A 16,702-nucleotide genomic window follows, 5' to 3' on the forward strand; every position below is an offset into this window, starting at 1 on the left:
TTTCATGAAGCTTTATTGAAATAAAAATGCAAAAGAAGTGAAAGTCACAGACGATTGTACCTGTTCCCAGTGTCATAATAACTGATAGATGTTTGGAAGTACAGATTTCAACATTGCATTTACAGCAGACACAGTTGCCCTATAAAGTAACAGTGAACTAGAATATTAAAACCATGATCACAAATGATTTACAGTATACAAGCATGTCGCTGTCTCAGTTCTGTTGCAGAAATTGTCTAACGGTGTATCATTTTAGACAACAAACAGTTATCCATCTGTTAACAGCTGGCTGGTGTTGTTACCAGGACATTATGGGACAGCTCGGTTTAGAAAGAAAGAAGAAAGATGCTCTAAGCTGGTTCTTGGCTTCAGACTGCTGGTGACAGGTTGCACTCAGACAGATAGGAAGACGCGTCGATCCCAGAGCACTCCTCTTCAAACTGAGGACCAGGCCTGAAAAAGAGGGTTTAAGAGACTGCTAAATATTCTGGTAATTTACAGTCATTAAACCCACTCGGTGTAAATATAATATGTCGTTTTGAAACAACAACCTACTTTGTACAAAAATGGGGTTTAAAATTGGTTCCATATAATCTAATTGGGCATTTAATTCAGTCCCCTCTCTATTGTTGGGGATATTTGGGGTATGCCTTTATTTTAAAAAGCTGACAGACAAAAAAAAAAGAATAATGGTAGATGAGAGAGAGATAACTACTAATTAGAAATAAAGTCACCATAATAGATGGCAGATAAAACGTAATTTAAGATAAATGTGATTGTCATGACAATTTTCGCCGAACTGAGAAAGTCATTAACATCTGACCCTAATGCTGACGTTGCTTACTACTAAACCTACACAATGAGAAGACAAGTCACAATCTAGAAACCCACAAGTTAAAAAATGCGATAACGTCCTCTGTTTTAACAATTGATAACAGTTTGTGCACGTTCAGACTGGGACTCCTCTGGTACTCTGATGTCAGACCTTGGCTAGGGATCTGGGTACTGTGATCTAGCATGGTCTTTGTTGTGTCCCTGATCAGAACCTAAGAAGTACTGCAGCTGTGCTGGGAATGTTCCAGAACAGACCTGGGGAAACACCGATCAGCCTCCGTTCAATGATGTCACACAACAGTACTCACCCCTTGCCTTTGAACTGAAAAACAATCTTGTTCATGCAAGCAATGTCATCGGTGATGTCATCATCAATCAGTTCTTAATAAAAGAAAAAGACAAAAAAACACATCTAATTCTGACTTCTCTGGAAAATACTTTTTGTTTGGTTTAAAAAAAACCCTTTCAGGATTTTCCCCAGGAAATATTTTCAAGTAACAAGCTTACCAAACCATATAGAACTGAAGCACACAGCCTTTTAATAGTGCTCCCTTGATAAAAGCCATCCCATTTTACTGTGGTACATGTTATAATGTGGCATGATCCAATTGGCCCTGTAATGCCATTGCACACATTGCACAGTCTCTTGCCTATGGTTCCAGTATTACAAAGTAGTACTGTATTCAAGTCATTCTCTGCTTTTGGGTGCCAAAAGTGTGACCAAGTGTTTGTCCAATGTAATGATCAGAATGCTTTGACTTTTTGAATGGCGAAATATTATCTGTCATTCTCAATCCTAGAACATCATTTTCTGTTTTAGAGAAGAAATGACATGGTCCCCACTGGAAAACAAATCACAGTCCTACAGTTGTTCTTAATTTAATCGATTAGGATGCACAATAGAACAGTACATATATTATACATATTGGTATGGATGTGTGTATAATTATATAATATATATATATATATATATATATATATATATATATATATATATATATATATATATATATATATAGGTTATGCAAATTGATTAAGGCATTAACAGCAATGTATACCAAACCCAAAGGCCACCAGTGTTGACAGTGTTTAAAGGTTGTAATTAACTGTTTCTAAGAACCCACTAACATGTTAATTCCCCTTGGTTATAACTCACTGCAGAGATGCATCCCACCCAAGAAAAAAAGAGATAAAATACTTCAAAGATATCTACTTACTGCTGCAGTCAAGCTTGCACAAGCTCATCTTATTATTGCAGACCAATTGGCTGGGGAGTTGGAAGATGCCCAACAGATTGTCAAAGCCTGGTATCTTGCCGTGGTTCTTATCAGAGAGGATCTTAGGGAGTCCAGCAGGTTTGGAAGGAGGGGGTCGAGGAGGGTTGAAACCAGGGAGACCAGCAGGGTTCACAGCACTGGTGTTGAAGCCAGTCGTTTCCGCCTTGCAAATCACTAAAGAAAATATGGAGAAGGAATATTTATAATTAGTGCACCACATAAAAGTTCAACCTTTACACCCTATAACCAGCAATGAAATAAGCTATAAAAGGTATTTATTTTAATTTCAAATGGAACACAAGCATATATTATTGTAGTGCATTTTTCCTTATTTGTTTTTTCAACTATGGGCAAATTGCCATTCAAAAAGTCATATTGAGGAGTCGATTTGCCTACGACGTAGGGCGCTATGTTTGATCGAATTTTACATTTCTTACACAATTGCTGTAGATTTAAGTAGGATTGGATCACCCCAGCTTGTGCAAATCACATAACCTGATTACTATCCTCACAGCTGGGTAGAAGCAGGACAGCGCTGGAGTGGAGAGGGTGTCCGAGCATGGCTATTGTTATTAAAACAAAACAGAATACTGACCTTTGGCAAGCATTTCCTGCATCTTCTTATTGCCTCCAGGTCCCATTTGTGGCATTTTAGCCTTCAGTTGGGATGCCAGCTCACACTTGGTAAACACCTTGGCGTCAGTGCTGGGTGGCAGGACTGCCACTATGGCCAGCAGAGCTGCTGCGGATACAAAAAGGAAGGTCTTCATTGTTCCCTGGAAAGTGTCTGATGCTCTGGCACCGGGACGACCCCTTTATATACAACTGAGCACTCCCACCCCTCCCGCCCAACCCCAGTGATCGCATTCCTTTTGCTTTTTGTTATTTTTAAGGGGAGGTTGTTGTGACATTTAAAAATATATCATTTGCTTTGCGTGTCCAGCGCATGCCATTGTCTGTGTTTTTTTTCGTCATCAAGAGAAAGTTTAGCAAAAGTTCGTATTTGTCTTTCATTATATATAGAAGCCACATCTAAGAGCCTTTCAACTAATAGGGAGACATGTGATCAGGTTTTATTCAGTTTTGTTCTTTTCTGTAAATAATACTCTTTTCTGATGTCAAGCTTTGAAATTGTTGAGTACTTTGGCCTCCCAGTGTATTCATGCACAATGCAATCTAAGATTGATATGAGAAGATGCCTGGTCATGAATGTGCTAAACTTTAACCTGCAATACTGTAGCCTTAAAGAAGACTTCACTTCTTAAAGGGTTGCTCAGATAGCAGACATTAAAAGAAATTTCACACTGCTGTTTTCTATCATTCTATTGTAGGCTGTTAGCAGCTATATAATTTTTTTGCAACAAATAACTCAGTTAATTCTATTAATTATATATATATATATATATATACAATTTCAGACAATTTGTGTGTAAAGTATCACGATGCATGTTCTTTTCTGTAATAGTCATGCAACTTCTATTTAATGCTTTCCATTCCTAATAATAAAAAATAAAAACTTTGCAATGTCATTTCCGTCTACGAAGCAGTAAATAACATTTACGAGAAACAAATGCCATTTTCTTCATCCTGCGTTTTCTGAATTGCAGCAATATATTTTCAGATAGCTGATGTATGGAAGAATCTGCACACTGAAAACCCTGAAGTGGAAACAGGAATCACTATAATGCCAATCAATGTTCTTTATTAAAGGAAGTACAGACAAAAAGCAATGCTACGTGCAAATGTTTCGATCAAATTGTGACCATCCTCAGTTGTCATTTATTTTAAATATAATTCAGATTGTTCTTATATTTTTTTATCACACATCATGGGTCATAATCAACTGGGGACTACATTTCTCCAGGGAGTGTTCACCAGGAAACGTGAATTCCTCTTTTAGCTTTGTAGTATGTACAGTGCCCTTCAGTAACAATGCTAGTGCTGGAGATTAATGGTGTATTGTGGGAACAGGAAGACAAGCAGCATGATTTGGATACACTGTGATCCTTATTGGTGAGCCCAAAAATGGCCTTTGTCTATCCTTCATGCAGAATTTATAATGGAATGTTTCTTTTTTTGTTTGGAGATCACTTCTGTCTTGCTTACAGTATTAATCTTTGATCATATCAGTTTCTGGGGTATTGGCTTAGTTATAACCAAGCAAACCATATTCTGGCGGAATACCATTTAAAACAGGCCAGGCCAAAAAGCGGTCTCTACATCAAGAGCCATGCTGTACATATAATACCCTAGATAAAATGAAATAAATGTTAGTAATACGGTCCTGGAATCTCCCCATTTGGAACCTCCCTGTGATTCTGTGTGTTGATTTGGAGCAGAGTTCTAAACAAACTGTTGGTTTTGGGTGTGTGGTGTAAAAAGAAAGCACTGTATGTGTTTGTGTGATACGGTTACAGTCTTGTGAATCGACAGCAAAATAAACACACTGACGAAAAGAGACAACAACTATCTACAAATGAATGTATGTAACACATACAGTCTGATGTGTAGGTTTGTAGCACTTCAACGTACGGGAACCTGAAAATGACATGGTGGGGGTTATAATGGTTATGGTGTCCCCTGTGGCCAAAATACTACTTTTTGCTCTTTTCTAATAATCTTTAAGAATAAAAGAATTGCAGACAGAAGACATAATAAATGACAGGTTCATAATTTATTGAGTTAAACAGTTTAACATGCCAGTAAGATCATTCGGTATCATGGTAAAAAAAAAAAAAAAAAAAAAAAAAAAATTAACAAAAATAAAACACCTTTAGGATTGCATGAAATGGAAGCTGACCCTGAGCAAACATGAATAAACGCAGCAATACTATTTCAGACAAGAGCCAGACCGTGCTTTAAGGGATTGAGACTTTCAGGAGAGGTCTGTTTTTTAAGATTACCATCCATTTGTAATGAACTAATTGTCCTGGTACATTTGAAAGCCTCCAAGTTCTGGTACTGGCTTCATACCAAGCACATAAACATGTGAAGGCATTTTCTTTAGATACAAACAGGCCCCAGTAACAGTTTCTATGTGTTAGTAGGATATGGTCTATTATACAAAGTGTTACTTCTGAAAGAAAATATTTTAATGAACCCTAAAAGGTACAGTCCCTTAAGCTTGGAGCAGCAAACGTATGAAAAGCACAGCGTTTCCAATGAAGACATTTGTAAGGAAGGAAAATTATTAATTCAAGAATATACATTTAACTACATTTAGCAAATTACCAATATTTTAGGCTTGATTTTTAATGCTTTAAATTCGTACCATATGTAGCGCTTTCCAAATTAATTTGATTTGAATGTATTTATTTCTGTCAAAATCTGAACTGAAAATAAAATATATACTGATTGCACATTGTACGATTCTGAAAGAGTTAACAATACAGCCCCCACCCTCCACCAATACCACTAAAGTAAAAATCATCATGTGCATATTCACACATCACTGGATTATATACATACATGGCAGAAGGTGTAAACAATTTATTTTTCAACCATATCAGTTTTACTAAAGCAACTAAACCAGGCATTTCAATCCAATTTTAAAGTATTTTAATTTTCAGCAGTAGCAGGTCAACTACAGCGGCCAGAACCCCATATTGCATAGTTTGGATTTACACCACGTTGCTCTCCCCCACACAATGGCCCCTGAGCGTTTGCTCCACTCCACTGCAACTAGGTTTTGACCTGGCTGTAGTTTACTGTGGCCAGCTGTATGCATAACCTAGACCTTCTGTCATGTCATATCTGCATGAGAAGTGCTGTGTAGCAACAGCATGAGAACCCCTAACCCCAGCGGCGCATTTCACTTTCATTGGACATGTCTGTTTAAAAGACCCTGAGAATCACTCCGGATTCAGATCTTATGCCATTGTATTTATTCTCATCCACAACACTAATATAAACCAGGAGGTGCCCATTACTCCCCATAAAGTATTAAAACAGGATTCACAATCGAATGGCTTCCTTTTCATTCAATCAAATGTGCGTATTTCTACACAAGTACAATTGCATAATCTGTAGTGTAAATGGAAGTTATACTTGGTAAACAGCTGCCCTAACAAGAGAATGTTAGCACGTGTACTAATGTGATGTGTTATGTGACCCAACAGACCAATGTGTATGCATAATACCCTGATTTTGACAGCCAACAATACAAGTGTCACAACTACGGAATCTAAAAGAGGAATTCAACATATACAAACGCCTGCCTCTGCATGTGTACATTATCTGCATGTATTCCATTGCAACTCGTTCTGTGCATCCTCTGTGACACAATCTGCCTTCCAGAACATACTGTATGAAAACGGTGTCCTTATCGCGTATCCCTGTGCTCTGTGTACACGTGTGTCTGATGGGTTTATCTGTATTGTTTCTTATTGTTCTGGGTCCAGGTAACCAAGACTTTTTTTTCCCCTTTGAGATCTGCATATTTTTCAAGTGCCACACTAATGATTCAAACGGCCTCTCTCCCTATTACCAGATCCATTCTTGTGCTACAACAACACAAGGCCTCATAAGTGAGAACAGGAAGTGAGAAGGTACTGGGAGGCAGTACTTTTAAATCTGTGGTGTGGTATTTGACAAATCTGCATATCCCGTAAGCAAAGAACTAATATTTTATGCAAAACGATCAGAGGACCAAAGATGCTATTGCAAATCTCAATAACTGCTAATAAGATTTTAAAAAGCACTGTTTGGTTTCTAAAATTAGACCCCCCATTTACATAAATTCACAGAAAAGGAGGCTTAAAATATGAAGGCATTTTTCAGCTAAAAAGAATTCCTTAAAATTTTTCAGAAAGCAATTATATATATATATATATATATATATATATATATATATATATATATATATATATTCCAGATGGGCTACTGTTATTTCATGCCAACATAAGACCTAAAATTAATGCAGACCTTTTAATGCTAAAAGGAATATGAAAAGTAAAATAATCGTTCAGCCTATAACTATTCTTTTTTTTTTATTTTTATTTTTTTTTTTTATTTCCAACATTTCTAGAATCACCTAACTTGATTTCCAACCATGCATACCAACTCCTTGAAAACCACTCTTTTGTACAAAACCTAGAATGGTTCAAGACACTCAAAGCCACAAATGGTGGGAGCTTAGCCCATTAGCTTTTAATAACATAAACCACGCGAAGGCTTTTAACAACAGCTCTTGATTTTCTGTTCCGGCACTGTGTACCATGTAGTACAGTAAAATGATCTTTAAAATGCTGCCAGGGGGTTGCATTCACTTCTTCTCAAATGCACACACTGCCTACAAGCAGTGGTACAACCTTTCACCCTGTTTGCTTCAGTGTGCACAATTGTACCTACTCTTGATAGCATTTTAAGCATAACCTGTTTCTCACAATAGCACAGCTCCCCTTTCTCATCGGCAGTATATCAATGCCCTTTCTGTATGAACAGGAGAAGAGGAGCACAGAAGCCATAAGAGTTACTAATCAGGGCTAGGGTTTAAACAGCAAGGTTTACACAATGAGGCTGAATTGCACTCTCTCTACTTAAAGCTTAGGTTCAGTGCAAAACAGTTTGCAGAAGTTCTGATGCTGGCTGGGCATACCCAGGCCTGCAAGCCCAGTCCACTCTGCTGGTAGTTCACACAACACATTCACAGGACAACAGAAGACAGTGGGGTCGGCGTCTGGTCAGCTACACGAAAACATAAAAACAAGTCTTTTCTTTAGGCTCTTAAAAACATGAATCGTTCCTCGGGAAGTGGTGCTGGAAGGAAAGCTGCGTGTCAGTTGGTGCTGTAGAGAGAGTCGTGGTGTGAAAGATCCACAGTGCTGGAGCTCAGCCCCCGCCTCTCTGCCAGCCTCCCCCTCTCGGGACCCTGGGAATAAAACAAAGAAAGAAAGAAGAAAAAAAAAAGTCTGTAAATTGCTAGCCGATTTAAAAAATAAATAAATGAAAAAAAAAAAAAAAGATGTGTATGTTGTCGTGCTGCACAATGCTTATTCAGTTAAGCAGGTCATTGGTGTTGACAGGGCTAATTTACCATTCCAAGTGAAATAACTGAATAACATCTGATCCACAGAATCCAAGAAGAGCAGCAATCATAACAAATCCAAGCAGCTGCTTCTTTACTCATTTCACTTGGAATGGTAAATTAGCCCTATCAACACCAATGGCCCTCACCTGTGGACAGCTTATCCGATTAGAAGACTGTGTGGTCTGGTGGTTAAAAAAAAGGGCTTGTAACCAGAAGGTCCCCGGTTCAAATCCCACCTCAGCCACTGACTCACTGTGTGACCCTGAGCAAGTCACTTAACCTCCTTGTGCTCAGTCTTTCGAGTGAGACGTTTTTGTAAGTGACTCTGCAGCTGACGCATAGTTCACACACCCTAGTCTCTAAGTTGCCTTGGATAAAGGCGTCTGCTAAATAAACATATAATAATAATAATTGGAGAATGGTTTTGTGCAGCTGTAGTACATTGTTCACTGTTGAATTCTCAGGGTTTCTAATGCAGTAATAACACAGCTCTGGGTGCACAGTAACGTCTGTGGCGCTTTACAAACAATACAGCTATAGAACCAGGTCCTTGCTCCCACAATGACTGATTGTTAAATTTTGTGCACAGTCACCGTGAACCATGTTCTGACTCAAACTGTTCCAGCTGTATGTACTTTGCCTCTGAAAGAATCATGCTACGTTTTGTTATTGAGATACAATTTCAGAATATACACTAGTTCAAATTATTCACAAAGAACATTTTCATAAAAAACAATGTAAGTTTTACAGTACATTATTTTTGCCACTTCATGTCCTTCGTGCACGAATACCAACTCACTTAAATTCTAAAGATATTTAATTAAAACACGATTTATAATAAGTTAGATTTACAGTTGTACAGTCTTTACGATCAAATAGAGAATTCTGTTTTTCTCAAAGCTGGCATGATCATCGCTGGAGGGTGCTCGTAACTACATTACTGTAACTGTAAACATGCTGTTCAGTTTCATGGGTTGAAAGGAAGGTTCAGCGAAGCACGAACCTGGAAAGAGTCATCGCTGGTTTTATTCAAGTAGTTCAGAGAGGCAGCACGTTTCATGCTGGAGGAAATAAAATAAAGTAAATAATTACCAAAATAACCCAACATGTGATAAACACAATATGTAATATAGTCTGTTTAGAAGCACAGTGAAAACTTCATTTAAAAACAAACCATATCTGCAGTTTCTAGAACAGACTGGACAGTCTCTTCAGTTGATCTAAAAGGTGACCGATCTAAATACTGTTATAACAAATACCTTTCTGGGATTTTACAGGTTTGCACGTACAGAAATACACCAATGTTTATAATCCACACAGTTAGATCCGCCACTGTTAAAATGTATTGAATTTGATAGTTAGGGATGGGATAAGATTTTTTTTTTTTTTTGTAAATGGCTTCTTTATTCAAAAGCTAGAAAATGAAATAAATTGTATTTGATTTGTGCTGTATTTTAACACATTGTAAATAATAATAATAATAATAATAATAATAATAATAATAATAATAATTCCAAAGTATTCTTAACTTAAAAACATTTTTTTCAAAAATCACAGATTATATACTAATGTTTTCATTGTACTGTATTGTCTCCAGAGAGATAGCAATACGAAATCATACATATGTGAAAGAGGACAAGCTTATTAAAGCTGTAGAAAATGAAAGCTTGGTGTTTTTTCAAAGCAGCTCCTCCCCAGTTTGAATAACCCACTTTGTGTTTCGTGGTTCCGGAGGTCCGTTTCCTTGCAGTTTCTTCACCAGCATCTCACTGCTCCTCCGGAGAACATCTCTGAGTTTCCCCAGAGACCCACTTCTGCGCAGGGCCCCACTGCCGTCCTGAACAGAGACAAGGTGGAACACAGTCAGAACTGAGAGAAAATGACTGCATTACTTTACAATCACTTTTGTTGCTGTCTGCTGTACACTGTATATTGTGGCATTAAACACAATCACCATCCTTTTTGATATCATGCATCAGCTATACCAAAGATCTGGTATCACTTTTAGTGCATTATTATTATTATTATTCATTTCTTAGCAGACGCCCTTATCCAGGGCGACTTACAATTATTACAAGATATCACATTATACATTATTTCACATTATACAGTTATCACATTATTTTTACATACAATTGCCCATTTATACAGTTGGGTTTTTACTGGAGCAATCTAGGTAAAGTACCTTGCTCAAGGGTACAACAGCAGTGTCCCCCACTGGGGATTGAACCCACAACCCTCCGGTCAAGAGTCCAGTGCCCTAACCACTACTCCACACTGCTGCCCATCCATTAGATAATAACCAGAGCTCTGATAAAGACATTGGATGTATCATTTGTCATCTTGACTTTGTGTCACCCTGTGTGCTGGACTGGAGGAGCTCCACTCAGCCCATGATTGGGAGACACTCAGGTGCGTCTACGATAAGCAGCATCAGTCAAGCATGTGCCCAGTCAAGCATATTCATACTCGGAGTTGATGATGCAGGCTGTGCTTGTTTGTGACACCAGCTCCTGACAAGCATACAGTAGTAGATAGGTTTTAGCAACAGTAAGTAGCAAGAATGTTCTTGAACAATTTACCATCATTAACTGGTTACTTTGTGATTAAAATGCGATTGGCCTCTGTATATACAAGTGAAGAATCAGTTCTGTACCCCAGTATCCTTGGTGATCAGTGTGGGAAGATCTACAGTATTAGTACATAATGAAAAAACTACTTTAAACTATCAGAAGGGAACACATCAGAGATGTGCTGGTATAGATGGTCTTCATCATACTACAAAGTGTTTGTGGAAAGTGACAATGGATTATAATTGTTTCCCATATCCTTAATGCAGAAATAGGCAAGTGTTCATTTTAAAAGCTGGTAAACAAGATTCTATTCAATTCATCCAGAAAATCCTCTATCCCTGCCCGCCCTAGCTGATGACATGTAATTCAATACAAACATAAACAGAAATATTGTTCCAGATTTTGCTCTAGCTATTAGTAATTAATAATTTAACAAAACAAGCTGCAAAATCTAAAAATACATCATTATAATACTGTTATGGTGGTTTGCATTCACTTCAGGGAAATGTCCAGTCATTATATTTAAGTAATTATTACCCAATGCAATAAATCCTACAATTAGTATGTTTCTTGATATTCTAGTGTCTAGTTCCTGTCCAGTGGTCAGGCACAATCAACCCACCCCCTGCTTAGCTGCAAGTCTCACAGCAGGCACTGAATTACCATCAATAACCAGGCCTTCCTCCTCAACAACCCCTTCAGTGAGAGTGTTTCGGGTAAACAATGCACTGCATTGCTTTTTTATGTTGCCCAGACAGTTTCCTTAAAAAGCATGCATGTCAAATTTGTTTGAAGTTAAAAGATTTGCACATCCATTTTAAAAACCTTTGTGGTGGTTTTTTTCAACCTGTATCTATTACAGTTCAAAATAATCAATGCCTCATTCATCATCATTTGTTTATTTAGCAGACACCTTTATCCAAGGCGACTTAGGGTGTGTGAACAATGCATCAGCTGCAGAGTCACTTACAACAACATCTCACCCGAAAGACGGAGCACAAGTGACTTCCTCAGGATCACACAATGAGTCGGTGGCTGAGGTGGGATTTGAACCGGGGACCTCCTGGTTACAAGCACTTTTCTTTAACCACTGGACCACACAGCCTCCTATGAGGTTGTCATCATCATCACCATTATTGATAATTCCTTGTAAAACCCGGTCAGTGCCCCATGGCTCGCACAGTGGTAAGAAACAGATGCCGTGTGTGGAAGCAAGTGTAATCATAATAACTATTTTCCATCATGGAGATTACATGCAGAATCAACCCTTTCAGGACCAAGCATTATTCAGTGGGATGCTCCCCCAGGACCATGTGTTTTTTGACTGTAGTTGACTCTTTTCCTATAAAAATTCACAGAAAATCTATTTTTTACAGTAGCATCTTGGAAATGGTGTCCTTTTTAAGTTAAGTAATTTTTTATTATGTATTCTACTTAGAGATAACAATACTTCCTGAAAGTTTTGTTGAAAAATACTGATGTTTGGGCAATTTACAAGACATTGTTTCACCTGAGTGATTGCTATGACATACGGTAATACACGTTTATTCTCAGGGTCTTTATAAGAAATAAAGGACACTACTCTTGATTATTTTCTCAAAATAAATATTTTTAAATAAAATAATAGTTACTCATTCCATTATTATCAGTAATAAGGAAAAAAAAACCTGATACATTTAGTTAATGAAATAGTATCTGCTTATATCCACTCGTTTCTTGATATTTATAAATGTTGTAAAAACATATATATTAAAACACGAGACAGAATAAATGTTCTAATATAATTATAAGTCAAATACATCAGATTTACAGTGTTTCCCATTTTATTAGGTCCAAACATGTTCCTGTGATGTTTGTTTCTGCTTTTGTCTCCGCCCTTTAGACACTAAATGCCTCTCTCAGTCACATCAATCGAAATGTCAGAACGTCAGTCCCTCCCCTATCCATTGATGTGTGTTTCAAGCCTGTACTGCAAAGTACAGTGGCCCTGTAAGTCATCAAAACAAAGTGCTTTTTTTTTTTTATCGTGTTCACACGATCGCGATCCTAGAAGCCTGCTTCAGTATAATCGTGTTAACAAGATCCTGGTCCTTAAAGGGTTAAACATACAGACACACACACACACAGTGTCTCCGGATGGATGGGCTGTTTATAACTGTATTGTGTGTAAAATATTTAAAGCATTAAACAGATGTGCAGCCCACCATCCATTTAAACCAACAGCTCCAGGAAGCTTCCTCTTCGGAGGAAGTCATCAAATTTCAAGTTAGCGTTACAGCAATTCTCTAACAAACTTGACAAGCTTGGTTTAAAAGCACATTTGAAACAGTTATTAATGATAAAATGCTTCTACAATTCTTGCGATCACTTTTTGCATCACTCTATAGAATTAACTCATATTGCTTCATAAAGTCGAATGACTTTTAAAATTGTAGGTGATCCAACACTTTTGGCCAGAGCTGTATATTGTTACTGCCTCAGGACACCGAACACCTGAAGTAACAGGTGAACCTGAACCCTACAGCTGACTGTCTGCTGACAACAATGAACGCAGCAGCCCTCGTCCTGCCATTGCTTTCTACCAAGACGTTTTATTTGGGTGTCACTTTCTCTTTATTTACTCAAAGGCAGCACAGTATTAATAGAATACAGTTTGATGTTCACTAATATCAAACAGTACTTTATTCTTAACATTTATTTTTCAAATTCTTAAAACAAAAAGTTAAAGCTTGTGAACAGGGTCCATAGTTCCTAACTTACATGCACTACTACTGGGGAATCTTCAGGTAAAATGAAAAGGCTGAGGGTTGTAACCATGTCAAAGGACTAATAATAATAATAATAATAATAATAATAATAATAATAATAATAATAATAATAATATATTCAGTATTCACTGTGATGACTATGTTCTTTGGGCAGTAGTTTGTTTTCTGTGTCTTATTGAAAATCGGTCAGCTTATGATCAAATGAAAGAGATTTAAAACATCCACAGATTCAATGAGCAACTGTTCCCTTTTTTTTAATACACAATAATAAGCTGAACAAGCGGATTCAAAAGTCTATGCACCAGATCTCAGAAATTCAACCACATGAGTGGTGTAAACCAGTGGGGACTGGTGGCAAAAAATGGGGAGGCAGAAAAAAGACAGAGGGCTTGGGGGTCCCATTAATCCTCCAGCAGCAAAAGAATCTTATTATTGTATTCTGACTGACAACACTTTTCATATTATTTATATATTTATTTTGCAGAAGCTTTTATTGCAATATTAATATTTAAATACAGTATGGTTTACAGTAAGTGCAAATAATTCTACTAAAATACAATATGAACTAGGATGCAACAAGTTAGGACTACAGCACGTTATATCTACAGTGACATATTAGCAATGCAATCGTGCAAGGATAGTGCATCAGCTGAGGATCCAGTAACATGGTGTAGAGCTGGCAAGTCCAGTATGTAGTAGTAGAGATAGATCAAGAGATCTGCAGGTGCAGTCTTTACCCCAATTCAGCTGTTAAACGCATTTTCTCCAGAAAAGAAAACAGCAGCTCATCATAGTTTATTCTAATATACTTAACTGTTACACACTGCCTCATTTGTTTAGAAATGCACCGTATACAACATTGATATACCATTCAGATTTCAAGACTATAACATACTTTGCATACAATATTTTCTAAACAAAGCTAAGGCAGGAGAAAGGCAGAAAAAAAATCAAGCACATCCTATCGACTTAATTTGCTAAATGAGCAACAAAGTAATGACATACCGTACAGGTGCTTTTTAACTTTGGTTTAATGGGACTAACCAGTCAAGGGGCTTTCCATGCTATCAAGCAGCGGTGCACTTATTTTTTGTCTACCATCCCAGATGTTTTTTAACAGTTATGGTAGATTCAGCAGGGGGCGGAATGGTTTGAGTTGCTCCACCAATTAAAACCAGGTATCAGTCATCTGCCATTGCAAGTACTGTGGTTAAAGCAGATAGGAGTTTGTAACAGAGGCTTGTCTCCTCTGATGAGGCTTCGGGCATTACAGCCCCGTCGGTAACATAGTCTTCCCTCGGGTCAATAATCTTCTACTACAGCCCTCCACTCCAGGTCATATATATAGGGCAGCAGTGTGGAGTACTGGTTAGGGCTCTGGACTCTTGACCGGAGGGTCGTGGGTTCAATCCCTGGTGAGGGACACTGCTGCCGTACCCTTGAGCAAGGTACTTTACCTAGATTGCTCCAGTAAAAACCCAAATGTATAAATGGGTAATTGTATGTAAAAAATAATGTGTAAAAAAATAATGTAATTGTATGTAAAAATAATGTGATATCTTGTAAGAGTTGCCCTGGATAAGGGTGTCTGCTAAGGGCATTACAGCCCCGTCGGTAACAATAGTCTTACATACATACACACTTTGAAATTTTGAGGAGGCACTGCCTCCCTTGCCTCCTCTAAGGAGCTTCCACTTGTATATATTGAGATCTGTGAGTTTACAGATCTCAATATATCCATGGTTTCTTTTTGTTTTAAGGTCAGGGTTGCCGTTCAAACAAGTAGCTCTAGCCATCCAGCAGGGGGCACTGTTGTATTGTATAGACCACTATGGATGCCATCCAATGTAAATACAATAAAACAACATACTGGAAATGTAACATGATCATAAGCTTTTAAAACAATACTTTTTTTTTTTTTTTTTTTTGCAGAATTAGGTTTTGTATTTATTTGTATTTCATTATTTATGTTTTAACAGATGTTGTATTTTGGAATCCCCTAGACAAGAACATAATTTCGAAAGTATTGTCAGACACAAAATCAAGTAATACATCAGTAATACATCTGTAAACTTTAAAAAAAAAAAAACAAAGCAAACAAAAACATTCTGATTCTCACAGATGCAGCTTAAAAAGTTTGTGACCAGCGTGTGTGCGTGTGTGCGTTAGTCAAACTCTAACTGAATACACACAAGGTCAGTGTGTTTGTGTGTGTGTGTTAGTCATACTCTAACTGAATACACACAAGGTCAGTGTGTGAGTGTGTGTGTGTGTTAGTCAAACTCTAACTGAATACACACAAGGTCAGTGTGTTTGTGTGTGTGTGTGTTAGTCATACTCTAACTGAATACACACAAGGTCAGTGTGTGTGTGTGTGTGTGTGTGTGTGTGTTAGTCATACTCTAACTGAATACACACAAGGTCAGTGTGTGCGTGTGTGTTAGTCATACTCTAACTGAATACACACAAGGTCAGTGTGTTTGTGTGTGTTAGTCATACTCTAACTGAATACACACAAGGTCAGTGTGTTTGTGTGTGTGTGTGTTAGTCATACTCTAACTGAATACACACAAGGTCAGTGTGTGCGTGTGTGTTAGTCATACTCTAACTGAATACACACAAGGTCAGTGTGTGCGTGTGTGTTAGTCATACTCTAACTGAATACACACAAGGTCAGTGTGTTTGTGTGTGTTAGTCATACTCTAACTGAATACACACAAGGTCAGTGTGTTTGTGCGTGTGTGTGTTAGTCATTCTCTAACTGAATACACACAAGGTCAGTGTGTGTGTGTGTACATGTGGTCTATTGACTGCCTGATTCAACAGCCATTGTGATAGCCATGGTAAGAGCCAAGATATTTTTTCTGCCGATTCCTTTTTATTAGGACTAACTGAAATATGTATAAAGAAAATACTTTTACAATAAATGAAAGCTGGAGAGTGGAGTAAACAAATGATTAATACCAGTGCAGCCTGGCCTTGGTGCTTATTTAAAAGGGTGCTGTATGCCAACACACTTTGAAAATATGAAACAAATAAATAATAAGCCTGTGCTATTTGCATTTTGATCTCCTATAGTTTCAGAAAACTGGGTTTAAATGAAGCAATAAGGCATTATCTAGATTATACAGTAGCTCTGATGTTGTCGAATAGCTTTCCCCACGAGTACTGGCATTTTCAGTGTTCTGGTATTGAATGTGGCACATTGCCAGCTTGGAAAGT

General features: G+C 37.6%; 2 protein-coding genes across 10 annotated transcripts in view; both read right to left on the reverse strand.

Moving 5' to 3' along the window:
• LOC117410920 (lysozyme C-like) lies at nucleotides 1-2,910 on the reverse strand. The gene is made up of 4 exons (XM_034017875.3): nucleotides 2,707-2,910; nucleotides 2,052-2,285; nucleotides 1,143-1,215; nucleotides 1-453 (listed from the first exon to the last, which is right to left on the reverse strand). Exons 1-4 carry the CDS (start codon nucleotides 2,879-2,881, stop codon nucleotides 369-371), a joined length of 567 nt encoding a protein of 188 aa, XP_033873766.3. The 5' UTR covers nucleotides 2,882-2,910; the 3' UTR covers nucleotides 1-368.
• A 1,856-nt stretch (nucleotides 2,911-4,766) lies between these two features.
• klc1b (kinesin light chain 1b) overlaps nucleotides 4,767-16,702 on the reverse strand; it is a 68,771-nt gene continuing 56,835 nt past the window's right edge. For all 9 annotated transcript variants that reach the window (XM_059024918.1, XM_059024915.1, XM_059024910.1 and 6 more), the window contains 3 exons: nucleotides 9,852-9,976; nucleotides 9,143-9,200; nucleotides 4,767-7,980 (listed from right to left, as the gene is read on the reverse strand). In XM_059024918.1, coding sequence (XP_058880901.1) covers nucleotides 7,888-7,980; nucleotides 9,143-9,200; nucleotides 9,852-9,976 — 276 coding nt within the window. In that variant the 3' untranslated portion in view covers nucleotides 4,767-7,887. The remainder of the gene's footprint in view (nucleotides 7,981-9,142; nucleotides 9,201-9,851; nucleotides 9,977-16,702) is intronic.

Source organism: Acipenser ruthenus, chromosome 6 (genome assembly GCF_902713425.1).
Source record: "Acipenser ruthenus chromosome 6, fAciRut3.2 maternal haplotype, whole genome shotgun sequence".
In the NCBI taxonomy this organism is placed as follows: domain Eukaryota; kingdom Metazoa; phylum Chordata; class Actinopteri; order Acipenseriformes; family Acipenseridae; genus Acipenser; species Acipenser ruthenus.

Bases quoted from the DNA above. Each gene is read 5' to 3' on its own strand.
- LOC117410920 (XM_034017875.3), bottom strand. From the start codon at position 2,881: ATGAAGACCTTCCTTTTTGTATCCGCAGCAGCTCTGCTGGCCATAGTG. The intron at 1,216-2,051 runs GTAAGTAGATAT...TCTTTTATTAAG, and splicing joins GTGCAAGCTTGACTGCAGCA to AACTGATTGATGATGACATC. The intron at 454-1,142 runs GTGAGTACTGTT...CCTCTTTTTCAG, and splicing joins TTTCAGTTCAAAGGCAAGGG to GCCTGGTCCTCAGTTTGAAG.